This window comes from Taudactylus pleione, unplaced genomic scaffold, assembly GCF_031769625.1.
Source record: "Taudactylus pleione unplaced genomic scaffold, aTauple2 ptg000251l, whole genome shotgun sequence".
Lineage (NCBI taxonomy): Eukaryota > Metazoa > Chordata > Amphibia > Anura > Myobatrachidae > Taudactylus > Taudactylus pleione.
In genome coordinates this window covers 7217620-7245551 of record NW_028284653.1, presented here as the reverse complement: position 1 = coordinate 7245551, position 27932 = coordinate 7217620, and the positions used below count along the sequence as shown (strand labels likewise).

The 27932-nt window shown below is 43.6% G+C and overlaps 1 protein-coding gene across 1 annotated transcript in view; it reads left to right on the top strand.

Annotated features, from left to right (window-relative positions):
- Positions 1–27932, top strand: part of PRKAR2B (protein kinase cAMP-dependent type II regulatory subunit beta) — a 149918-nt gene that overhangs the window by 100784 nt on the left and 21202 nt on the right. The window contains exons 5-9 of the mRNA XM_088480212.1: positions 5082–5188; positions 9162–9315; positions 11347–11448; positions 11534–11608; positions 18154–18219. Coding sequence (XP_088336338.1) covers positions 5082–5188; positions 9162–9315; positions 11347–11448; positions 11534–11608; positions 18154–18219 — 504 coding nt within the window. The remainder of the gene's footprint in view (positions 1–5081; positions 5189–9161; positions 9316–11346; positions 11449–11533; positions 11609–18153; positions 18220–27932) is intronic.

Sequence of the window (27932 nt, the reverse complement as noted above, 5' to 3'; positions counted from 1 at the left end):
TTCTATATGAGCTTCATTGAAAGTTTGGGAAAAGTTGAATTTTCGGGTACTTGATTTTACTTCCTCCCATCCCATGAATTATCTATTAATGCGTTAGCTAAATTGATCCCTAACCTTAATGTTTCTATTTGGTATGGCCAGAGAATACGTATATTTGGGGTCGTTATGAAGATAGCATGGTTCTCCCATTCTCTCTTTTACAGTCCCGTTTTCCTTACCTGCGACAGAGTTATTACATTATATGCAGAGTCACCATTGGTTTCAGAAAATGCCTGGTTCGAGGGGAATGAATTGTCCGCCTCCTCATACACTATTCTCTCAGCTGCAGAAAGGCCGGTCTAGAGGTGGAGCCTGTTTTGGTAAAGAGTCCTCCTTTAATTATTCCCTTTTGGTAAATCTGCAGCTCAGTTAAGATGGTAGAAGGATCTGGGTCACCCCATTTCTGACTCTCAATGGCAGTTAGTTTATCCTTCTTCCTTCCGAATGTTACAATGTTTGAATCACACAGAGGTGCAGATCAAATTATAAAATAGACTTTATCTCACTCCTGAAAAATTGCATTCTTATTGGCATTCATGTTCTACATTTTGTTGGCGCAACTGTGGTGAGGTGGGTCTTGCTTTACACGTGTTTTGGTCTTGCCCTCCTTTACAAGCATACTGGTTAGATGTATTTTCATGAATTCATAAAGTTTTAGGGTTATCTCTGTTACCCTCCCCATCCTTAGCCTTGTTTTATATATACATATATATTTTAAATAATATATACATATATATATCCTGCCTCAGTACCGTCGCATCAATGCTATATACTTGGGCACATTTGTATCATGGCTTGTGCTGCGTTAACTCAGTATTTTAAACAGCCTTTTCCACTTAAGCTCATGTAACAGGGTCGTAGTAAATAGGACACATTATAGGCAGATTCACTGTGAAACAGTGCCTTTTATTGTAACAGATGCTGCACTTTAACATAGACAGAAGCCTGGACAAACAGGCACAGTAATTAGACATGCAGGTGTAAGTAAATGACTCAGCACCAAAGTGCTATGCTGTGGTAGAATGCACCCTGAATCTGCTATGTTCCTTAGCACAGCTAGTTCAGAAAAAGTCCCTGGCACTAATGAGGCTCCGGCCTACTCGCCGGCCACTATTCGGCGTCAGTGCCCAGAACACCGGGTGGATGAAGATTTTAAACCCTACCTGTCATCCAGTGATTACTTCCAGCTGGACATGTGCAACCAGAAAACCCAATGTTCCAAACCTACAGTACACTGCTGCTGCAGTCTGCACAGTCTTTGCTTTAGTCTCCCTTTGAGGGAACTGATCCCACATGAATGTGGGTAATTCAGGTGAGAGGCAATCCCTCTCACCACACTCATTAAAGTGTTTCATAAAGTTAATTTTTACTTTCTGATGGAGACAGAATCTATGCCATACTCTACTTCTGCCTACTCCCCGATGGTGAAGTGGATGGCTTGGCATGAATATGTAACGGATGGAAAGGGCGCTGTTTTTCTGAACAAATCCTCCTTTTCAGATCCCTTACAATTCAGTTTGAATGAATCTCCCACTTTTAATTGATCATAAATGTTATGTTTTGGTGTTATTCTATTGATTTTTTTCAGTCAGTATATTATTTATCAGTCTCACATTATGTATATTGATATTATGTGCTTTGCACCCCCTCCCAGTTTTTACTCCTCTCCCTTCCCTTCATTTTCTTTCTGTAACCACACACAATTTCAATTCAAATGACTGATGTTAATACAAACGAAATGAAAGTTTAATATTGTCAGCATACAGCAACAGAAAAAAAGAAGCAACCAAGACCCTATTCAGGGCACTACCTCACTTCTTTCAAGGGCAGCTAATCTGCGCACAACTTCAAGCAAAGTCTCAGTCCTGCCTGCTTGCAGGTATGGCCCATTGGCTCTAGCAGCTTAACCCTAATAGGAATGTCAACATTGTGGTGTTGACACTGTTATTGTCGACCTTATGACTGTATCTATATATAGATAAGGGTAAGGGTGCAGTCTCCTGGGGTAAACGGTAGCATTTGTCGTGCAGCAGAAAAGTAGTAGTACAACAGTGTAGGGTCTTGGTACAGATTTTATTAGCAGCACAAAAATAAATAAAGCATAAAAGTAAATCCTAAAAATGATTCCCTCTCTCAGGGGGCCCATTTATCAAAGTATATTGGAGGTATAACACCAGTTTTCGGGGGTTTACCTCAAATATTAAGTATCCCCCCGGATGTATTAAGGAGGGACCACAACAGGTACCTGCTGTGATCCCTCTATTCCCACAGGCAGCCGCATCCCCCATAGGTTTCTATGGGGGATGCGATGCTGCCGAATTTTCCATTATCTGGATTGCGATGCATGAAGATGGCGTTAGCCGCTGTAGCGTATGGGCTACACCGCGCATGATTAGCCGGCACCCTCCCCAGCTATAGCGGCTGTGCATGTGCAGTCCGCGGGACTGCGCATGCACAGCAACCCCGGCACTGGCCGGCAGCTCTCCGAAGACATCACAGGGAAGGGCTCCTTTCAGAATCAGGCTCCTTTTTGCAATGCGATCATGGGCGGTACTGTCATGCCCTGATTGCATTGCAAAAGCGATCATTAATAAATGGAGGCCTCAGAGAGAATGGGCCTAACTTTCCTTTCACAAAATTTTAGTACAAGCACTTACATTCAGTAATCACAGTGTCTCTCAACAGGCCTCTAACCTGGTCTGCAGGCAGTGAGATAATGCCTACAGAGACAGACACTCCCTTTATCAGCCTCTCACAGAAGGTCTGGAAATAATTGCTGCTAATTGGCTTTTGTCTACTAGACAGAAGCTAAGAACCTGGCTTTTGTCTACTAGACAGAAGCTAAGAAGGGGAGATATATATATCTCCCCTCAACAAACTTTCCAGTGTATTTTGCCACTATGTACATCTAGCCTCCTGCGTTAAACAGCCATTGTAGTCGCGCCATGGGGTGGCGTGACTTTATAGCGCCAAGCATCTTTTCATGCAACTTTTTTACCTCCAAATGCGTCTTATTCGCATGCAAGTAGGATGCACAAGCAGCTTCTGCTGATTAAAATGATATGTGGCATGCCTATATTCTATGAGCGAACTATCATCACTGTAACGTAGCATTTTGCATGCAGATACACCTGCAGTTGCACACAGAATATAGGTATGCCGCATATCATTTTACACAGCAGAAGCTGCTTGTGTGTTGTATTCACATCGCATTGCAAATAGGATGCATTTGAAGGTGAAAAATCACGTGAAAAGTCGCTCAGCGCTACCGAGCTCCGCATTGTGTATTCATACGAAATGTGGAAGAAGTACTGTACCTGTAATCACAGCTTTTGGAAATTAGGTTGTGTGGGCCAACCCCTTGTCATTTTGTATATATAGATCATAATGCTGGTGGCAGGGTACACAGATGTGTTCTTACTTATCTAGCCTCAATACGCCATGCAGCACGATATGACTAGCAGCCAGGTACCTGCGCAGATTCCTGACCATCGGGAACTGCTGAATCAGGCCCTTAGTGTGGAGAAAAAGCTGCGGCTGTTGCAGCGTAGGACTTCTCATGCTGATTGAGGACACACAGATATACAAGTGTCACATATCAAATTAATCAGCACAGTCTCCTGGTGCGTCTTAGTTGCATTGAATTGCGACTTAGATGAATTTTCGGTAAAAAGATGCAAAAAGTTGCCCGACTCTAGCAGTCTCACGGAATCAGGCACTCCAAAAGGGGCTGTTTGGAAGACTGTAGCAAAGACGGATGAGGACACATCTGTATGAATCTTACTGAATAAGGCTTCCAAACCCACACGTGTGTTGGGCTGCTTGTCAATACAAGGGTACACAGAACTACAGTAAGAATAATTTAGAGGTTTTATAGAAAGCCTTAATCTGCAGTAACCTAGTACCATTTTCTTGGGTTGCAGATTTCTCATATCAGTTGTGGACTAATCTTGAAACCGCATATTAATATGTCCCTAAACATTTCAAGACATTTTTATGAAATAAAAAAAAGTTTGTAAAGCTGGTTGCAGGAATATATGCCATTTTACCATAGGCCATGCCATGAGTGCCATTTTCTCTCATTCTTAGCCCTGCTATTGCATTACTGACTAGTGAGTAATAATGACAGTGGGCCTGATTCAGAGGTGGACGCAAAGGCCGTCTATGCTGTTTCTTCTTACGCAGCTGATTGGAATAACTATGCAATGTCGGAGGCGCTGTTTTTTGATAAAAAGACGCCCACTACCGGCTTCTCAGATCCGCCTCTTGTGTCCATCATCACAGCATCGGATGAACATTGGAAACATCGGTCACAGCTTTGGACCTCTGAGCAACCCTATAGTTGCTCAGAATGCCCGTCACAAGACATCAGGGTCAGTGACACTGTGTCCAAAGACGCAGCTTCTGGCTGTGACACGCCTGCGATTTTGTCACCACTCCCCCATTACCTCCCCCAAATGGTCGCTGTCTGTCAATCACCCTGCATCCCAATCCACACAGCTACCACCGTCACAAGACCATCATGCCATATCATATGTTCAGTGCAGACCACAAAACATTGGTCATTTGCGACTTAATCTAAACTGCGTCCACCTCTGAATCAGGCCCAATGAGTCTTGTTCATCCGTAATACTAATAAAACAAGATGTCTGGAAAAAAAATCCTTTGGTGTAGTGTTTCCATTGGTTCTTGTAGAATTGATTGCATTTTATTATCAGTATTGTACTTAATACTAATAAAACAAGATGTCTGGAAAAAAAATCCTTTGGTGTAGTGTTTCCATTGGTTCTTGTAGAATTGATTGCATTATTATCAGTATTGATCCAGCCATTGTGTGTGAGAGATGATATAAGTTCTATTTTCTTTGATGACTCAGCTGGTAGAATGAACCTGGGATATTACACTTTAAGACCATTTTAGTCTTAAATTGAGCCTGGATTAGCACAGTGGATGCACATACAGTAGATGTACTGTACCAACCAGATGTATTGAGCAATTGTTGCACTGGAGTTAAGCAGTTTTTATTTATTTTGTTTTTACAGGAACAGATGTTTCAAGTATTAGATGCCATGTTCGAGAAATTGGTCAAATGTGGAGACCACATAATTGATCAAGGTGATGACGGGGACAACTTTTATGTTATTGACAGGTACTTAGATCTTAACACTTTAGAAAAGGGACTGCGTAATAACACCCTCAGCTTACTGCAAATGCGGAAAGTCCAAATACATTGACATCAATTATTTTTTTTAAAAACCATCACTGCATTTTTCAGCTCCAAATCAATAGTGTTACATAATTACCGTTATTACATAGTACTACCATGTAACACAGGGCCTGATTCAGATGTGGGGGCAATGCAGATATTTACTCATATTGAATGATTGTTAGCTATATCACATGCATGTACGTCACACTGTGCACGCATAGCGATTGAATTGCGATTATGCTGTCACAGAGGATTCACTCGCAAAGTGAGTGACAGGTAGTCAGCGTTTAGGGGAAGTAATGGGGGGGGATTGGCTAGAGAAATGTAGGAGTGTCTGACCACTTAGATACTTATTTCTGGGTGTCCATAAATTAGTCACTACGTCCTTGCTTGCAGCAGTAGAGCCCTCTGCGTGTCTGGAGACCCGCTATGTGTGCAACAGCTTAGACTTACTCAGAAGCTAATGGTCGAATAATCTGCGTTTGATGTTTCTGGTTTTGAGCGTGAGCGCTGGATGTGAGATGCTTTCAGTGGGCATCTAAGCTCTGAATGGTGAGTGGCTCATTACCATATTTTCGCATTTGTGAATCCAAAAGAGATTGTAGCTGCAATGGCATTTGCGTCCACATCGGAAACAGGCCCATAGTACTGAGTAATGACTAGTTATTACTATGTACTGTACATGATAGAGCAGTTTATTATGAAGTGAATTCATCTGTTTTGTCACATTTTAACACTCTCTTTATCTTAACTTGCATTTCATGTAGAAGAGGCTACAACATAGCCATATCACATTGTAGCAGACAACTGTTTCCTAGCTCTGGTCCTGACACGTCACCTATAGCTTGTGTTTTCATGATTTCTGTCTCTGGAAAGAAATAGGATAATTACTGACCCAGCCAAGTAGACTTAGTGTTTCAAGCCACTAGATTTCCTAGGTACTCACCTTACAACAGTACAACCCAGCGTACAACGCAACAATACATCCACGCATGCCATACCACTGCACGATCCACTGTACATGCTGCATATGTAACTACACCAAGTCGTTCATTGATTTGTCCCACTGGATGTGCAGCACATCCAATGGGCTGATTTAATGAACAATGGATTGGTCGTACACACCATACGATGTATACGTAATATTATCCCGATCTGCGTCGAGATGATATATCTGATATATGTACCCAGCTTAAGACACTCTAATATCACCATGATAAATAAAACCACATGTTCAGAGAAGTTTATTAAGATGCGATTTGGCAAACTGAGAGAAAAAGATGTGTTTGCGAATGGCTGAAACCACACAGTTTTTCTTTTTTTCAAGCTCTCTCCTCATTTAGAACATAAGAGCCATAATACACTTATTATTTATGAAGCCAAATAATTGATTAAAGGGCAAAAGCAATTAGTAATTATCTTTAGGGGCAGAATTATTTTAGGAACTTAGGGAGGACAAATTTATGTATGATTAATTTATAGGGCAGTATTATTTTAACATTATTTTATGAGGGCAATATTATTTAATACTATTATTATGAGGGCTAGACTAATTTATGACAGGGGCAGTACTTAAATATTTATTTGGTATCATTTATAGTGAAATGAAATAGTAAGCATTGCTCTCCTCATAAATAACTTATTCTATACACAATGTTACATGAGTGCTATAATCTCTCCATCTGCTCCAATCCCATTCCAATTTACAGATAAAGTACTTTCATTGTTTATCAGACATTCATTTAAGCTTGGTACACACTAGGTCGACAGCTTGGCCGTTTGGCCGACCCGCCAACCTATCTGACGATTGTATTTGCATACACACTTACATTGTGTCTGGATTTATGTCACAACTGGGCCTGCATTTAAATTTGCCCACCCAGCTAAGTTGTCACTCATTCCCGGGTCCCTGCAACATGTGTACAGACGATCGGCGGGTCACCCTTACACACCGGCAAATATATCGGCCATCTGCTGTGCTGCAGGGCTGACCCGATATGTTAGTGAACGACGTTGTTCAAATACACACCTGCCAATGTACTATATATATCGGCCATTCAGTGGAATGGTCGATATATCTATCAGTATGTACCAAGCTTTAGGGATAAAGCAGATGGGAGGGGTCACTCCTGATTGCCGGTTGTGTGTAGAAAGCTCACTGTCTTCCTAACAATCATTTATAACCAAAAAAAGAATATAAAACAGACCATATTTTCACATTTGCTTTCTTGCACTCAGTGCAATTAAAAGAAGAAAGGTTACTATACCCTCAATTAGATTACACTTTGTGGGACATTAAACACTATGCTACTTATTATAATGTTCTGCAGTTGTATATTATACTAATACATCCACATTTCAATCATGATTTGTTGTTCCATATGATAATAAAATGATAAAGGAGGATGCAGACCAAGGAACCTAGAAACGCTTTGTGTCAGTGCTGGCGGGGTTACGAAGGCATTGTACAGAGGGCCTGATTCAGAGTTGTACGCTAATGTCACCATAGCTACGAATTTGTGCTCAGCTACTGTGCCTAAATATGCAAATGTCGCCCCTGTTGAGATTTTTATTGAGACACCAACAGTCGGCATCATAAATCAAAGCGGCATCATAAAGTACAAAGATGCAGTATCGGTCACAGATCCTTCGATTATCGACCTTCTGAGACACCCTATGGTCGTGCAGAATGGCCTTGTGTACTGAGACGCCAGAGTCATGTTTATTGCGTACAGGATTGCAGACACAGGTTGTGATACATCCCGAAAACAGTTACCACCACTCTCCAATACCTCCCCCAAACGCTCCCTGACTGTCAATCACAGAGTGAGTATAAAGTTGCTGCAAGCAACGATGGTAATGTACCTTTGCACATGCGCAATGCGACTTAGACGCATCCGCAGGTTACCGTTAATCGCTCAACTGGAGTGAATACAACATTTTTTATTCTAGTGGATTCCACCTTGTAGTAGATAATGCTCACTGCACCTCTCTTTTACCCAGTGTGTGTAGAGCCTAATGAGTCTATTTATCAAAGACATTAATGCCTATATCCTGCGAAATCGGGATGTAGCTTCTACCTACTTATCAATCTTTGCAGCCTGTGATGGCCATCACTGGGTATCACCAGTGACGCCCATGGCAAGGGTTCTCTTATGCAGGGGCGAAATTAGGAGTGTGCGAGTGCTATCATCGCACAGAATGCAGGGCTCTGTGGGCAACACCATCGCTGCCCCTCAGCCCTTGCTTCTGGCTGGCAGTGTGTCTGGAATGGCACGATGCTCTGGGCATGAACCCTACAGCCACTCAAAGTGTCCTCAGGATACTCCGGGCAGTGCTGTGCTTCATGGTGATTGTGGCCTTGCCCCATCTGTATGACGTCATGTGCTTAGGGGGCAGGGCCGGCACAGGACAATCTGAAGCCTTATTACAGCACTGCTCCTGCAATAGCTTCCTTATACATAGGGAAATCAGTTACCACATCTATAAGAAGGATAGCAGCAGTACCTATAGGCAGATACCATACCACCAAAAAATAATCCAAATAAAAAATGTTGTCTTCTTACAAATGTATTAAATTCTTTTAGTTTAGTTTAATTTTTTTCATTTTCTATTTAATCTGTACCTGGAAGCCCGAGACCGGACCCTTACTGGCCGGGAACGCAGAAGATTTTATAGCAGCGCCACAAGTGACAATAGAAAATGTGTCTTATTGGGTCTATTTGATAAGTAAACAACCTAAGTATTAAAATGCTCTGCATTCTTCACAGAGGTACAAAATACCTGCATATTACTAGTATTTTAAAAATGACATAGGACAGAATAATGGAAAATACTTCCATTTTACCTGTTACTTTTTAATTAAATCTCAAATGGGTGACAATATATCATTGAGTTGTTTTTTATACAACAGGGGGACGTATGACATTTATGTAAAGATAGATGGCGTGGAAAGATGCGTTGGTGGTTATGATAACCATGGAAGTTTTGGGGAGTTGGCATTAATGTACAACACACCTAGAGCTGCTACAATTATTTCAACATCTGCTGGAGTAATATGGTGTCTGGTAAGTACTGTGAGAAATAGAATAAGGAAGAATGCATGAAAATTTAATTTATGATGTTTATTATACAATTTATAATGTAAAATGTGTAATTGTTTTAAAAAATGGGGATAAAATAAGGCATGCCCAAAGTCATCCTAACCACATTTTTTTACAGCATGGTCTCAATCTCTTGATGCACCTACCTCTTTTTGGGTTTGATAGTGTAGTCTCTTTGCAGGTATGCTTAAAATGAGTATTAATGTTATTATGTACTGATCATTTTGTGACGTCACATATTTATTGTATAAAACGCCTGGAGTATGCTTTTTTAAAAGTTATATGTAAATCAGTATGGCCAAGGTATAAATTGTTGCCCAGTTATTGATTGCATACACTGGCAGGCCATGGTCAACAGCCGACAAGAATTTCCTGTGATCCAAATATATGTTCCATCAATCCTGGTCCCATATTATTTGGGATTGCTGGTAGTTTTGTGTCTATATATGCAGCATGTTGGTATAAATTCAATATAGGGGAAAATTCAGTTAGCTTTAACGCCCAGGGCTATTCAATCAGAGTCCATTTTTCTCGCCCAGTAAATTAACAATTAACAGGCATCACCATCTGGGATAAGTTCCCGGACCTATGTGTTAACCTGGTCTCAGCACCTGAACACAGGCTATTTAGCAAGGATTTATTTTCGCGCTCAGGCAGTAAATTACAGTGGCTAATTGAATTCCCACCTTAGTCACTCAATTTGCCTCATGTATGGACTGCAGAAGCTACTTAAATGTACATTAAAAATTATACTTTACTGCAGTTTGAGTCAGAGGATATACAGCAGTAGACTCAGTTATGTGAAAGGCAGATATTTGGATTGCCACTATGTGGATTAAGGGTATCCCACTGGTAAGAGGAAGCTCATTTTTAACGGTGCAGAACCACATAAAAAATTGATGATCTCTTTTTGGTGTGACTCATCAGGGGGTCCATAAAATGTCAGACTCCCCTTCGAGCACACACTCAGACATTCAGGCATGTTGCTTTAACACTTCAGATGGCTAATATATGATTGTCTAAAGGAGGTTTAGACAATCATTGGATGGTAGGGTATACCAAGTCCATACTTTTTGGTAACATTATAATGTATATTATATATTTCATTTCTGCAAATACATCAAGGAATCTATAGGGAGCGGAGTTCTAACTTAACATGTTTACAGCATTGGATGTGTCTATAATTTAAATTGCTAATAATATGCAGGCTACAAGAATTACTAATAATGTTTTACTTTGACAGGAAACAATAGGGTTGAGCATAAAAATCACAGTATATTATGTGGTACTTATTAAATAGTTTTTTATTTAGAGAAACACTATATTCAGCATTGCTCTGCGATTAATTAAAAATTAGACGTCTACATTTGCAGCTCCAAGATGGAATTTACAAAGCCTAAAACAGCTGATCAGCAGTGAAAAACTTTAGTTTTACAATGTGTCTCTATTCCATTCTCCCTCTGCTACTGATTAGAGATCCCCTGCTGGTCATTACACTAGGGCAGAGGTTCCCAAACTCGGTCCTCAAGGCTCCCCAACAGTTAAGGTTTCAGAGATATTCATGGTTGAGCACAGGTGGTTAAATCAAATTGACTGAGGTATATACTAATTAAGTAACTTGTGATCAAGCATGGGAATCCTAACCTGGACTGTTAGGGTGCCTTGAGGACCGAGTTTTAGAACCTCTGCACTATGGGAACTAAAGTGTCCTTTATTTTTGAAGTATTATATAAAACTGTGGAATATATGAAATTGTGGAATTACAGAACATTGTTTTTAGCTGTTATGCATTTAGAATTGCCAGATGTAAACTTTTTAGTTTTACCTACAGTACCTTCTGTACACACTTTGCGTTTTGGTTCATATCTAATGGAATGTATGACCAGTCAAGCCAGCATTTGCTCTCTAGCAATGGTCCTGATTGTACACTTTCTCCTAGGTTGATTCCTGTTTCCTCTGTTTTCTTTTTGTTGTTTGTTTGTTTGTGAACTAAAGGACAGAGCAACTTTCCGGAGACTTATTGTTAAAAACAATGCCAAAAAGAGGAGAATGTATGAAAATTTTATAGAATCCCTGCCATTCTTAAAGTCTTTAGACGTAAGTAATGCTCTCAATTTGGAAGGCAAAGGGGAATCTTTCACTGACAACAATTATATATGCATCCGTTTTCATTTTTTTCTAGGTATCAGAACGTTTAAAGGTGGTTGATGTCATAGGTACCAAAACCTACCGTGATGGAGAACAAATCATAGCTCAGGTACTTATGTCTTATTGGCCAATAACAGACATGAGAGGTACATTTATTATGCAGAGCTTTTCAAAAAGTATTGTCCTTCAGAATATAGACTAGGCCTGGCCAACCTATGGCTCTCCAGCTCTTGTGAAACTATTAAGTCCCAGCATACCCATCCATCGATCAGTTGGTAAAGCATGCTGGGACTTGTAGTTTCACAACAAGTGGAGGCCAGCAGGTTATCCGGGCCTGATAGAGGCAGATGACTGTGAATAATAGTGTATATATGCCTATACCTGCCACGAATGCACTCCCAGCATCCGCAATTTGGATGTTAGGGGTTGAATCTGATTTCAGCTTTTAATCTAGCCCTCACTTTTCACACAGGTTACAGATCTAGCTCCAGCACATCCCAAACAGATCTTTAATATTCATAAACACCTAGTCACTGCCACCAGCGCCAGAGCAATGCTTCCCGGTGCCCCTGACCCGTGATGTCATGTGAAGGGGTGGGTCCGATGGCAGAAGGTGAATGGAGAGGTGAATGGATGCTCCTGACAGCTCTACACAGTGCAGGGTGCATGCTGGAGCATCCTTTGGATGCTCCGAGCAGCACTGAAGCTGCAGTACTGGCCGTAAGGTGTTGTTCTAGGCATTCTGCTAGCCAGGATGCCGCCCCCAGGACGCAGGGCCCTAGGTGATGGCACAGCTCACACACCTCTCCCTATGGTCCTGACTGCCACAGCCTATTGTATTTAAAGCAAAAGTACCTAAACACACAAAGCTACACAAGTGTGCACTATGTCAGTTAAATATTCACAAACCAGTATTGAAAGGGTTAAAACATACTTCCCTAGCATGCAAAAGAGTTAATGCAGTCAGGCTATCACAGGGTTGGCACAATCAAAAAATGTACAGTGCTTATGGATTTGTCAGAGTAACTGTAACAAAACTTATTACATTTTATATTTCATTTAACAAGTTACAGAGGACATTGGATGTAAAATATATATAACTCCAGTTAGGCGGCACTCTGCTCAATAAAAACGACTGGACACAGGGATATCACCGATGTTTCAGAGCTGTTTTTGCTCCATCATCAAGGTCAAAGTGCATAGTATACAGTTGTATTTGGGCTGACTGGTGTCAGACCTGATTGGAAGGCACCTGGACATTTTATGTGTGATTACTTGGAGTGCCACCCTTGGATGTCCTATGTATATATCGTAAAACACATACAAAAGTGCAATACAGTCATAAAAACTTTTTCATAGTTCTTATTTTCTGTAAGCCTTGGCACGGTAGAACTGGCATCTTGTCATAAATTGCATAGGGGGGTATCCAATTAGCTCAGAAAAATTTTCAGCCGTAAAAAACGGGGTTTTTCCGCCGATGTTCGGGTATTTTTCGACGATTTTTTTTATCGTGAGATCCAATTAAACCCAGTTTATTACGCCCGAAAATGTTATGTTTCTCTCATGAAAATACATAGGATCTGCGAAAAGTCGCGGACCTATGTATTTTCTCTACCGCGATCGGGAGAAAACATCTTCTTACCAGGAATTTGAAACAAAACAAAATCCCTGATAAGTGCTGGCTTTGGGGCTAATTGGATAGCCCCGGGTGAAGTAATTACTGCGGTAATTTACCGTGGCTAATTGGATACCCACCTTAGAGTTTTGAACATGTTCTCCTGGGAGGTCACTTAGAAAAGCAGTGTTTATGCTTATTGGTATAATCATAATTTGTTCAGAAATTAGTTTGAAATATTTTACCTTCTGTTTCTTTCATCTTATACCTCACAGACATTATTATCCATTCAGTGAACTGGTCATAGCTTACTGCATATTTGCATATGAAATATGGTATTATTATGATATTAATAGCCTCATTCCAGAAGATAAGTGATTACTGTAGCTTTTCCACACAGCTTATACAATTTACTAGACAGACACGTCTAGTAAAAGCACTGCCCTTTAAATATCGGGCATAAACACGAACTGAAGTGTTGGGTCGTAAATAATCTCCTTTGTGTCTATTCAACATATGGATACTACTAATCTACACCTACTTGTTAATTGGCACAAAGACACCTGTTGATTGCCATCCTCTTGTCTGGACAGACTTTAATTTAACTATTAATCCTAGAGGGGAAAATTATTTAAAATTCACATACTTTTTTGTCTTACAATGATATGGATATGCTAAGCTAATTACTGGACCAGTTTTCCTCTTTGAAATGGCTAATTAATTTCCTCCATTTGTGGTGTTTCCAGGCCACATTCCAAAAACAACTGATCTAAGGAGAAATCTTTTATAGACAGACATATTTATATATTAATTCTGTTCTTGGACCTCTTATCATGACCTTATCCGAGTAACAATAGAAAAACAAAGAAAGTATATAGTCATTTGATTTAAAAACACAATTATTCATGCTGCAATGAGATATTACAATGAAAGGTAATAAAAAGTTATTTGGAAGCTGTATAAACTTCAGTTAATAGGGAAAGTGGGTGCTCTATGACTTATACATAATATGAAGTCCTGGTTTGGATTCTGCTAATAGGAGGTCATTCAGTTATTTCCAAAAACAAAGTACAAGGGCAAAAAGACAACAATGCTTCTGTATAGTAAAGTGTCAAACGAATGGCTACAAACAATAGTAACTGTACAGCCCAAATGCAGACTGTATATGTTGCCTGTGCAAATAGAGACCAGATGGTATATTTATCAAAGTTCGATTTTACATTTGATTCGATTCGGTCCGATTTTGAACAGTGATTTGATGTTCGATTTTGCATGCCCATATACAAATCGAACACTAAATCCCTCTCAAAAATGAACTTCAAATCCCCAAATTAATAGACTCACTTCATGCTTTTGATTTTAGCATGAGCAGGTATGATTGACACAGATGCATGCGCAGATCAGTGAGATCTGTGCATGCATCTGTGTGTAAAGAGCTACAAAAGTTTTAAAAATTTTGAAAAAAATGGCATGGGGTCCCCCCCTTAAAATCACAACCAGCCCCGGAGTTTTCAGAGCCAGTCCTGGTTGTGTAAATACGGGGGACGAAAGACGTAGGGGTCCCCTGTATTTAGCACAACCAGCACTGGGCTCAGCGAGCCAGTCCTGGTTTGGGAAATACAGGGGACAAAATTAGTCCCCTGTATTTATCATAACCAGCACCGGACTCTTTCTAGTGGGGTGTAATGCCACAGCCAGGTTATAAGGATCCCTATGGCTACATGCATTTTCATATAAGGTTTCTCGTGCCCACTTACATGGAACCACTTGTACAACTCAATACATGAGCAAGCTCTGAAAAGTATCAGTTTCTTTTCATCCACAAGTAGATCTTACTATCTGCTTTGTGGCTCATTTACATTTGGATATAAGCCAATTTTATGGTACGCCTCTCAGATGTAGCAGTACACGTCCACTTTACCACCGTGCTCATAGGTGTTGGTTTCACAATCTCCCTGAAATGCTTTTTCAAAAGTAGGCAAGTATCCTTTACCTTTGCTGGGCACCAGTCACCTTGCTGGATTAATAGAACTGTTTCCTGTCCTGGACTGAATTCCAGTTACAGTGCAGCATAGATCAGTTACCAGCTAACATGTTTGAGAAGGTTCATAGCAATTTTCCTGTCTCACATTTTCTCGCCTTAAAACAAGCCCTGAAACTACGGTGTCTAAAATACTAATTCGCATTGCCGTGTCGACTCTAGTTTCCTTTCTCCCTTTCATCCCTGTAGGCGTAAATAACCTAATTTACTCACCCACCGGCTTCTTTGTGACACACTCTTTTCACCTTACTGCCTTTCTTGCTAGCCTACTGTTTTTGATTCATACTTAAACCTTTCTCTGCCAACTGTATTTCATTTGTCCACAGAAGTATGTCTATCAGTGTGTACACAAATTTCATATTTATACATAACATAGTTGCTAAATGCCCAGCTTTATTGTTCCCTCTTGTTAGATAATGGTTATTGAAGGTTTTTATTTTTCATTCTTGTGTAATCTTTTATTATTTCACATTCTAACAAAAAAATAGACAAACGAAAGTTTTATTTATAGAAAATGTTTACCCTTTTCAGTAAGATATCCTAAATAGTTGGAGCCGAAGTCTAAGCAAAGCAAACTTTGCACCTTGGTAAAGCCATGCTGCACTGCTGGTGGGGCAGATGTGAAATGTGCAGAGAGATTTATATTTGGGAGGGGTGTGTCCTAGCACAAATCTAAATTGCAATGTAAAAATAAAGCTGCTCAGCATTTGTGTGCTACATGCAAACAGCAGCCAGTCAGGGCCGGTGCTAGTGTGTTTGACACCTCCTGCAAACTATAAATTTGCACCCTCCTTCAAATAGGAGAGGCAGTGGGTGACACTGGGCAGAAGCAGTAGGGGACACAAAGCGGGCGACACTGGGGAGAAGCAGTGGGTGATGCTGGGGAGTGGCAGTGGTTGACACAGGAAAGAGGCAGTGGGTGACACTGGGGAGCGGCATTGAGTGACACTGGGGAGAGGCAGTGGATGACACTGGGGAGCGGCATTGAGTGACACTGGGGAGAGGCAGTGGATGACACTGGGGAGAGGCAGTGAGTGACACTGGGGAGAGATAGTGGGTGACACTGGGGAGAGGCAGTGGGTGACACTGGGGAGAGGCAGTGGGTGACACTGGGGAGAAGCAGTGGGTGACGCTGGGGAGTGGCAGTGGTTGACACAGGAAAGAGGCAGTGGATGACACTGGGGAGCGGCATTGAGTGACACTGGGGAGAGGCAGTGGATGACACTGGGGAGAGGCAGTGAGTGACACTGGGGAGAGGCAGTGAGTGACACTGGGGAGAGGCAGTGGGTGACACTGGGAAGAGGCAGTGGGTGACACTGGGGAGAGGCAGTGGGTGACACTGGGGAGAGGCAGTGGGTGACACTGGGGAGAGGCAGTGGGTGACAGTAAATAGGTGACAGGAAGTGGCTGATGGAGAGGCAGTGGGTAACGGAGAGGGTGACAAGTAGTGGGTGAGAGTGACAGAGTGGCAGTGGCTGATGTCAGGTAGAGGGTGAAAGGCAAGTGGGTGACAGAGAGAGTGTTATGGGGAGATAGTGACACCAAGGAGAGGCAGAGGGGGAGGCAGTGGATTATAGGAAAAGATAATGGGAGGCAGTGAGGTAGTGGGTGACAGGAAGATGCAGAGGGTGTCAGGAGAGGGTGATGGGTAGAGGCAGTGGTTGATGCCAGGGAGAGGCAGTGAGCGACACCAGGGAGAGGCAGTGGGTGATATATAGGGGGGCACTGGGCTAGATGGGAAGAGGGCAGTGAGATGGTGGTGGGAGGGGGAACAGCAGGCTGGAAAAGGGGGTACACTGGGCTGAATGAGTGTGGACACTGTGACAAGACTGTCTGGGGGTTGTTGCTGAGGGGGAGTTAGATGGTGCAGTGGTTGACTGGGGGGCAAAGGGAGGAGACACTGGGCTGGCAGGGTGGCAGTCACTGCGATGAGGGGACAGTCAGATAGTGGGGAACACTGGGCTGGTTGGAGCGGGTCACTTTGTGGATAGGGAGACTAGGCAAAATGGGGAGGGGCAGTGATATAGGGATGGAAGGTGGGAACACTAGACTGAATGAGGGGGGATCACTGTGACTGGCTGGGGGGTACTAGGTGGGGACAGTGGGCTGGTTGGGGAGGGAAGAAGGGAGACACTGGGACTGCAGTATTGGAGATACTGGGATGGGGGGTCAGTAATAGTGGGGAACAATGGGTTGGAGTCTGGGCAAACACTGTGATGGGAGCACTGACCTGCTGCTGTTCCATTTCTGCCTGGCCTCGCACACTTGCTGCAGTTTCCTGAGCAGCCCTTCAGCTCCGGCTGCTGTTGCTGGGATCTGGGGGTGTGTCCGTGGCTGTCTTTCCCTGGAGGTGCAGTGCATGCAGCATGGATTACTGGGAGGAGAAGGACTGGTGCTGTGCCCATTGCTGGTGGTGGTGGTGGTGAGGAGCCGCTTAGCAAGGCAGGCTCTGCCCACTGCCTGGCTGTCGTGTCATTTAACAGCATGTAAGGTTCATCGCAGCGGTAGGCTATGAGGGGGGAGGGCCAGGGGAGGGAACAGCAAGGAGTGGGAGTATGTATGAAGAGCCGCTCAGGCTCAGCTGCACTTCTCCACAGCAGGCTGCTGCTGTCTATCATATAGTTTGACAGGTGCAGCAGCAACAGCGGACTCGGCAACAGCTACAGGGAGAGCGCCTCTCCAGAGTGGCGCCTCCTTGCAGTGCAGGATCTGGTGAGCGAGTTGCGCCGGCCCTGCAGCCAGTATAACCCTGCATGCAAAACAAATGAATGTATGTGGAAACCGATTTGGTTGGACTGAGTCCGAAGGCTGTTGGAAGATAAGCTTCCGGCAGCTTCTCTTACACGGTTGCATCAGATGCGACCGTATCGTGGAAAACCCAGCCTGGCGTGGTTTAATCTCACGCGACTCCGCCAGGCAGGTGGTTAATTTGTAAAGAACTTCTGTTTGTTCCTTATTGGTGAATAAGTCATTAATATTTGTTTTATTACTCTTACAGGGCGATGGAGCAGATAGCTTTTTTATTGTAGAATCTGGAGAAGTGAAAATAACAATGAAAAGCAAGGTATATTCACTATTATTTATAGAAATAACTTTCCTAATGTATTATAGTTCAAATGTTGTCACCTGTAAAACGATCAGTTCTTTGAAATGGTATATAAGACAATTTAAAAATGTATTTTGTAAAATATTTTAAAAGCATTGAACATGTGTTTTTCTACTAAGCCCTGTGCAATATGTTGGAACAGCAATCTTTCACACGTTACACCATACTATATATTTAACACTGTAAGATCATGGAAAGTGGGACCCAAAGCACCTCCAAAAATGCTAACTCATCTGCACAGGTCAATGCTTCTCTCCTCTTCACTAAAACCATGTTTGCTGGATGTGTGGCTGTATATGCAACGCAGGATCCAGTCAGATATCACCATAGTTACTAAATGTATGGAGTAGTGGAAGACAGGGGAGGTTTGGAAATTTATTAAACAACGCATGCTGCCACAGTTTAGTACATGTAGAGATTATTATGTTTTGTCTAATGCCACTGATTATACTCAAGGAACACATAAAATGATTGATACTTTATTATAAAATTAAATCTAATGATCTATAGCAGAAAATCTGGTACATCTATGAAATGGAGCTAATGACTAGTATGTTCCGCAGAACCTCACGGATGCTACGCCACAGTGCTCCCTTCCTGCTTCTTTAGGCCCCTCAGTGGCAAACGCAGGATTTTGAAAGAGGGGTTTACAAATAATTGCTTACAGAGCCAATGACAAAAAAAGTCTAACCAGAATAAGCCTGCAATATACACTTTATTGTGTACTTCAAGTGTTTTAATATAAATAACAATAAATAATACAAATAACAAGGCATCTGGGCATAAAACTTGCACAATGTGATTTTTAGCAACTGCGCATGTGCGAGAACCTCAGAAAGCCAGTACGACAAATGTGTTACCCTGAGTGTACACATAATGATGCTGCTGCGATCGGATCAGATGGTATTGAAAATGGAGCGGCAGAGTGATGGGAGTTCCTGGGTGGTGACCTGAAGTGAACACAGCGCAGAGTATCTCATGGGCATGTTATGGGGGTGTTGTGGGGTCATCAGTGAGAGCTGCTGTGTTCTCAGATAGCAGCAGCTACAGAGGTCATGTTTAGATGGAGAAACTGTGCCTAACTAGTCATAGTCAGAACGCAGCAGCGCAGTGGTGTAACTATACATTTTGTTCGTCACCTGCAAAAAACAAGTTTTTGGCGCCCTCCCCCCCATGGCATAGTGCGAACAGTTAAAAATGCGCCTCCATCCCCCACAGTTTACATAATTTTTCCTCCTTATAGTAATGCCCATTACACATTATGCTACACACCGTACAGCTAATTACACATTATGACACATATAGTTATGCCCCTAACACTATTTTATTCCCCATAGTAAGGCTTCAAATCACTTTTCAATTACCTTCTCATTGTCAGGGGTTTCATGATCATTGCCAGGGGTCTCATGCTCGTTGCCAGGGGTCTCATGCTCGTTGCCAGGGGTTTCATGCTCGTTGCCAGGGGTCTCATACTTGTTGCCAGTGCTCTCATGCTCGTTGCCAGGGGTCTCATGCTCGTTGCCAGGGGTTTCATGCTCGTTGCCAGTGCTCTCATGCTCGTTGCCAGGGGTCTCATGCTCGTTGCCAGGGGTCTCATGCTCGTTGCTAGGGGTCTCATGCTCGTTGCCAGGGGTTTCATGCTCGTTGCCAGGGGTTTCATGCTCGTTGCCAGGGGTTATATGGGAGAACATGCAGCTTTCTGCATCTTCTCCCGACTGCTATGCACTGTGTTCCCTGACAGACACTAGAGGCCAAGTAGCACCTCTAGCATCTGTCTCCTATTAAGCGGCGCCCATTTTTGGTGGGTATTTTCAGCAGATTCCATGTGGACGGCTAGTCCGCATGGAATCTGCAGCCCAGCGTCCCTTACCTGTCTAAGGAAGTGGCGGCTCGGCTATTAAGCAGCCCAGGGGGGGGCACAAGGCACCCTGCCCCCGGCCCAGCCCGACACTGGGCCAGGGGGGGTTTCCAGGTACTCGGAAACGCCCCCTGTGTGCGCGCCTGCCCCTGCTCTCGCAGATGTACTTCGATGGTACCAATGTTTAATTACAGGTATGCGTAGTTGCACGTAGGTAAGAAGGCAGCAGTGGGTGTCTTAATGCTCAGGTGATCTTTGCTGCCATTTGCATATTTTCACAACTGCATTGCGTACAAATATGTAGTTGCGATCGCATTACCGCCCGTCTCTGGGCTTAATATCAGCGGTGATATGCAAATGTCTATGATCGCAGCCTATAATAAGAACGCCCACTTCCCCTTACTCACATCAGTATACTTTGGCAACATAGCAAAATAATCTGTAACATTGAGTAACATCGGACCCGTGTGATATTGAGGTCCAGTTCTGTTTCCCTGCTACGCACCATATGAGAGGTATCTCCCCTTCCCAAGCCCCTGTCTGTTTCCTCCCCCTCTTCTCCTTTCTTATTTTCAAAATCCATAGGCATCCACATTTTATAGTTTTTGTTCTTGCATAGGCATGAGGGTAATGTCACTCCTTTCTCTGTGCATCTTTGCCTTCTATATAATTTAATATAATTTTAAACTGCCATTTTCCTAATTGTAGCGTCATCTCTGGGTGAACCAAGAGGAGTACAGAGATTTATAGATATTGCAAATGCCACTGAGGATCTTGTTTAGGTTAGAATCCTATCATCTGCTAGTTTCATTCTAAAAAAGACTACTTACTGTACTTTAGTTCTCACTTGAAAGACTAAAAGCCTATACAGTTTAATAGCATATAAAATATATTATTTCTTCTTCAGGGTCCATAGGGCTCCACAGGGAGACATTGGGTGTAGGTGAGACCTGGAGGACTGGACTCTCAACAGCAAAGCTTTTCAATCCCAGCATGCTCTGGTCCTTCCCCCTATACCCCGCCCACAGCCTGAGGACACTTCAGTTTCGTTGGTGTCTGGCAGGAGCTGGACCACCATTATAACAAAGTGCTGCATTAAGCAGTCCAAGCTTTAATTTTATGATTTCATGTACTTTTTATTTTACCAAACGGGCGAACAGCACCAGACTGCAGCCCGGAATCCAGGGGACAGGTAAGGCGGAACACCGTTCATTGGGACCCGCGTCTTAGTGCAGTCTTGCCTTCGGTCTCAGGAGACAGACCGGAAGCGCTGATGTGGACACTGGCTTGCCCATTACTCCACTAGACCACCGGGGCATAACGATACTGGTGCAGAGGCATATTATAAAGGCCAGGGGACCCAGTGGTTAACGTAAGTCAGGGGATAAGGCGCTCACCTTGCAGCCCCTCCCCCAGCTCAGGGCGCCTTTCCACTGCGGTCTTGGTGTTCCCTGAGCTGCCCCTTCCTCACCCTCCGCCCCCTCATAGATGTGTAGAAACCATTTTAGGCAAGCAGGTCTCCGGGAATCGCTGGGTCCAGTCTCCCTGTATACTTCTCCCATGGGCCAGGTTATACAGCACTATATCCTACCAGCCACTGCGGTCTGTGTAGTTGATTTTATTGCCCATTGCAAACATGTACTGTTTTTTTTTTTTTTTTTTTATGCATTTGTATGTGACTTGTGCTAGCGCTAATCTCTATTTTCTATACTGTCAGTTTATACCTGTCCCTTTTTTCACTATACCCTGACATACTAAGGTATTGGGGTTCATTGCACCTCACATCTGCTATTTAAGTGTGAGGACTATCACATACTATATAGCGCAGTTGCACACTACACTGTGCCATATATAGCATGGTTGCACACTATATTGTGCCATATTACACATACTGCAAGGTGTTAATTGCACTGTATCATACTGTGTATTCTATTATTCTTGTGACTATGTCTGGCAGAGGAAAGAATAACAAGCAGCCTGATGCTGCTCCTCCTACTCTGATATCTTGTGTCCTGCTCTGTGGGCTTAGCCACAGAGGACCTCAATCAGGATGGTCTCTGTATTAATTGTTACACAGCCCCAGGTCCATCAGCCCCGGTGTCTCTACCTCAGGACCCACCCTGGGCTGCCTTTTCACAAATGCTGGAAAAACTTGTGGACCAAGTAGCAGTCCCCGTGATAGCTCCCCCTATGGGATGGCCACAGCAGGTACCCCCTGCAAATCCTTTGCCTCCCCCTTGGATAGACTTACTGTCTATCTCAGTACAGAGTTTCGCTAATACCTCTACGGTTTTTCAGCAAATGCTACAAAAAGATAAACCTTTACCTACTAAACGTACTATGATATCTTCCCAATCCACACAGTTATCTGATTCTGAGATATCATCAGGGAGGGTAGAAGATGCGGATCTCTCTCACTCTGGCTCCGTCTCAGGAGAAGAGGAGCCATCCTCTAAATTAAATATACCTGCTCTTGTGAGAGCTGTTAAATCTATTCTACAAATACAAGAGGATGGACCCGCTCCTAAGAAAAAACATGCACTTTTTAAGCGACAAAAGGTTGTTTTACCAGAGTTTTCTCAATCTGACCAGCTATCTGATCACATGAGTGAAACTTGGAATATGCCCTAAAAAGGTTTCAAATTCCAAATCGGTTCAGTTCCTTTTACCTGCTACTAGCTACTGATTGTACTAAATGGGAAGTTCCCCCAACGGTGGATTCTCATGTAACACGTCTGGTTAAAAATGCCACCTTGCCAATTCATACTGCAACCTCCTTGAAGGAGACCACATATAGACGTATAGAAGCTTGTCATCAATCTATATACTCTCTTACAGGAGCTATTACTTGTCCTGCTAATGCTACGGCCTGGGAGGCAAAATCCATTGAAAATTAGGCAGAGGCCCTAGGAGAGACCTTTTTCCCTGATGCTTCGAGGGAACAGCTGTCCTACATATCTTACAGTAGAGATGGAGGCTCCTACTTAGGTGAAGCAGCTATGGATACGGCTTTCCTGGCCTCCAGGAAATATCTGCCACTTCTTTGGCGTATTCTTTGGCTACGTTCCTGGAAAGCAGATTCAGAATCAAAATGGGCTCTAGAGTCACTGCCTTATGCAGGAGACATCCTATTTAGTCTAGAATTGGATAAAATTGTGACTACTTTGGCGACTAACAAGACGGCGTTTCTGCCCTCTACATATAATACAAAGCCGCGGACATCATCCTTTCGGTCCTTTCGCCCTCAATCAAGGCAAAGCCAAGGGTCAGTCCTTTCCACGGCAACAGACATGAGCCAAGGCCTCCAAGCCTAGGGCCAATTAAGCCTGGGCTACTAGACGTCCTAAGGACAAGTCTGCAAGTCTAAGGACAAGTCTGCAGCCTGAGGGGTGGGCCTCTCCCTGGGGACTCCCAGAATGGGAGGCTGACTTCTTCAATTCGTCCAAGTTTGGCATCAAACCACGTCAGATGCCTGGGTAAGAGAAGTGGTCTCCCACGGATACGCCCTCTCCTTCCTGAGTTGAACTCCCAACAGTTCTTTTGCCCAGGACCTCAATCAGACTCAACCAAGGCCCCTGCTGCACCAGAAAGCCATTCAGTCCTTACTGAATTCAGGAGTAATAATTCAGATCCCCTCCTCAAAACAGGGCAAGGTCTATTATTCTACCCTTTTCTAAGTTCAGAAGCCCAATGGATCTCATCGGCCTATCCTCAACCTCAAGTCTCTGAACAAGTTTATCAGGGTGCCCAGGTTTTGTATGGAAACCCTCCATTCTATTATCCTAGCTATGGAGCCTGGAGATTTTATGGTATCCCTAGATATTCAGGACGCTTACCTGCATGTACCTATAGTGCCCTCTCATAAACAATATCTCCGGTTTGCTACACTGCAGCAACATTAGCAATTCCAGGCTCTGCCGTTTATCCTCTCAGTGGCCCCTTGGTTCTTTACCAAGATCATGGCAGTTGTGGTGGCCTCTCTTTGTCGTCAAGGGATCAGATTGCTCCCGTACTTAGAAAATCTCTTGCTGTTGGCAAGCTACCCAGAGACTCTTTACAGCCATCTGCAGGTAACCATTGCCTTTCTACAAATGCACGGTTGGCTGATCAACTGGAAAAAGTCTTCCCTGACACCCTCTCAAAGGATGGTAAATTTGGGAGCCCTCCTGGACTCTCGAGTTCAGAGAATCTTCCTAATGGCGGACAAGATTTCAGCACTACAGCACAGACTATGCAGACTGCTTCACAATCGCAGAGTGTCAATTCACTCTGCAATGCAGGCCTTGGGATCAATGGTGTCCACCTTCGATATGGTGGAGTTCGCCCAGTTTCACTCCAGGCCTCTCCAACACCTGATCCTCTCCAGGTGGAACGAGCTACCCCATCTGCTCAAATCCCAGACGATGAGCCTCCCCCCAGAGGTTCACCTGTACCTAGTCTGGTGGCTACAGACTTCCCATTTGAACCAGGGTCATCCATTTTGGATCCCGGACTGGGCTCTCCTCACCATGGACGCAGGCCTCCGAGGATGGGGAGCAGTAACCGGCCAACACTCCTTGCAGGGCCGATGGTCCCCAGTCGAGGTAGTGTTGCCAAGCAAATTCCTGGAACTTCGAGCCATCTACACAGCTCTACTCTGGCTCAGAATATTCTGAAAAACAGGCCAGTACAAGTACAGTCCGACAATGCCACGGCTGTGGCCTACCTCAATCACCAAGGGGGCACTTCAAGTCAGTCAGTAATGATAGAAGTGTCCCTCATTCTCACCTGGGCCGAACGCAATCTCCCAGCCATCTCTGCAGTGTTCATCCCGGGGATTCTCAAACGGGAGGCGGATTTCCTTAGCCGTCATGACATGCATGCAGGAGAATGGTCTCTACATCTAGAAGTCTTTCAGCTTCTAGTGGGCAAATTGACTCTTCTGGAGGTAGATTTCATGGCCTCCAGACGCAATAACAAACTTACAATTTATAGAGCCATAACAAAGGACCCAGACGCGGGCTTTATAGACGCATTGTCGGTGAAATGGAACTTCCGTTTAACATATCTCTTCCCTCCAATATCCCTGCTTTCTCAAGTGCTTCGAAAGTTCAGACAGGAGGGAGGCAGAATCATGTTAATAGCTCAGGTCTGGCCCAGACGTCACTGGTACTCCGATCTTCAAAGGCTCTCCATAGACGTTCCTCTTCATCTTCCTCTACGAGTAGACCTGTTGTCTCAGGGTCCATGTCTACATCCGGACCTAACCCGTCTGTCTTTAACGGCTTGGCACTTGAGACATCCCTCCTAACGGCTAAGGGTTTTTCCAGCTCTGTGGTCCAGACCATGCTAAAAGCACGTAAACCAGCCTCAGCCAGGATTTACCACAGAATATGGCATACATATTTCCAATGGTGTGCTCCAAGAAACTGTGCCCCTCAGGTCATTAAGGTTTCTAGAATTCTTGCCTTTCTTCAAGCTGGATTGGATCTAGGCCTCCGCCTAGCATCTCTGAAAGTGCAGGTCTCTGCTTTGTCTATCTGATTTCAGTGCAGAATTGCTCCTATACCAGATGTTCACGCCTTCATGCAAGATGTTCTGTGAATACAACCTCCCTTTGTCCCTCCTGTGGATCCATGGTATTTGTCAGTGGTGCTCCAAGCACTTCAGGAACCTCCATTCGAACCCCTGGAATCAGTGGATGTCAAATGGCTCACTGCGAAGACTGTCTCTTCTGGCTATAGCATCTGCCCATAGGGTATCGGATTTAGGGGCGCTTTCATGTCGCTCCCCCTTTTTGATATTTCCTTAGGCCAGGGCTGTTCTTCGAACATGCCCAGGCTTCCTTCCAAAGGTGGTTTCTCTCTTCCACCTGAATGAGGAAATTGTGGTACTGGCCTTTAATTCACCAGACCTCTCGACAGGTGAGGATGTGGTCCGTGCTCTAAAGATCTATGTGTACCATGCTATTTCCATACAGAAATCAGACTCCCTCTTTCTCCTATATGGATTCCACAAGAAGGGATTTCCAGCTAACAGACTCTGGGTAGATGAATTTGCTTGATTATCTCACAGGCTCACATGCAGGCGGGCCTTCCTGTGCCGACTGCAGTCTCTGCTCATTCTACTCGCTCTGTGGGTCCCTTGTGGGCAGCCCTGCGTGGCGCCTAAGCTGAACAGCTACGCAAGGTGGCCACCTGGTCTTCTGTCCACACATTTCTTAGGTTTTATGCCTTTGATACATTTGCCTCTCAAGATGCTTCCTTCGGGCATAGAGCTCTCCTATCAGCTCAGGAGTGTTCCTGCCCTTGAACAACTGCAGTGTCTCCCTGTGGAGCCCTATAGACCCTGAAGGAGAGAAAAGGAGAGTTATGGTAAAACTTACCTTGGTTAACTCTTTCTTCGAAGTCCATAGTGTCCACAGGGCACCCGCAACAAACAAGGCTCTATATATATATATATATATATATATATATATATAGCATTTGTTAAACAACTGGGAAGGTTGTTGTCTGAGGGGGAGTGAAAGTGTTTGAGAATAATTAAACTCACCTCCTCAGTAGAATAGGATACATTGTTCAGTAATGAAGACTGGCCTTTCACGTCAAGCAAATATTGTGTCTCTCTTACACAAATGATGTATTTTAAATTCTTCCTAATCCCGGAACACTATGTGTTTTTTGTGGAAATTGAACCCATTACTTTATGTCAAGAGGCTATATGTATACAGCTGTTAATAGCCTATAAGTGACTAAAATCAATTATGAGTCATATACATAACAATTCCATCACATTAAAGTATAGTGTTATAAAAAACTTTACAAAACTCTTCTTTCATGGGGAAAGAGTGATAAATACAAAGATACTGAGGGTAAACAAAGCTCATATATTTGACATTATCATTGAGCCATGACTGACCCTTCCACCAAATATTCAGGACCATTGACATGTTGTTTTGCATAAACATAAACTCTCTAGAACCAATAGCTGAGGTCTTCTGCCTATAACATCCACCCTTATTCCCTTAGAGAACTACACTCTCACCGGTACTAAGATGCCACCAGGTCTTATACTCATAGTAGTAGAGGTTTATACAAGTGACAGGAGATCACATGAACAAGGCTGGTATAGTAGAAAATCACTAGCAATGCAATATGACTAATGGTCCAACATGTCCGTAATAAATGATAGCAGGAACTAGTAACAGCAGACTGTAAAGTGATAGCAAACAGTTGTCATGGTTCCAAAGCACGGTGATACTTATCAATAGATATTTGCAAGAAACATGAGTCGTTGATAACTGCAGCAACTAGTAACAGCAGACTGTAACAGGTGATAGCAAACAATTATCATGGTTCCAAAAGTAATCAATGTGATACTCGGCAGTAGATGTTTTGTAAGAAGCATGAGACCATAGATCAGACCAACTAGGCACACAGCGGCACAGGAATCCAACAACAGAATACAACAGTGTCAGCAGGCTAAGAAGCTGTAACCAGCAATGTGTATCCTGGCTGGAGGCCTTAGAACAGGGAGAATGACCAATTCAAATCAGCCAGGGAGCCCAGACCCCTTAATGAGAGAACCATGGCAGCTGTACACTGCACATATAACAGCGTCCAGGCTGCTAAGTGAAAACTCTGACCAGAATCCCCTGCTGCCGCCCTGAGTCCCAGTCTAATGGCGATCATCAGGATCATCGGGCAGTACAGCTGTGGTATTGCAGCATCCCGGTCACCTGATAACGGCCATGACCCACCGAGAGATAGAGCCACGTCAGCGAATGCTAACACTACCCCTCCCTTGAGGAGGATTAAAGAACCCCAAGATCCCG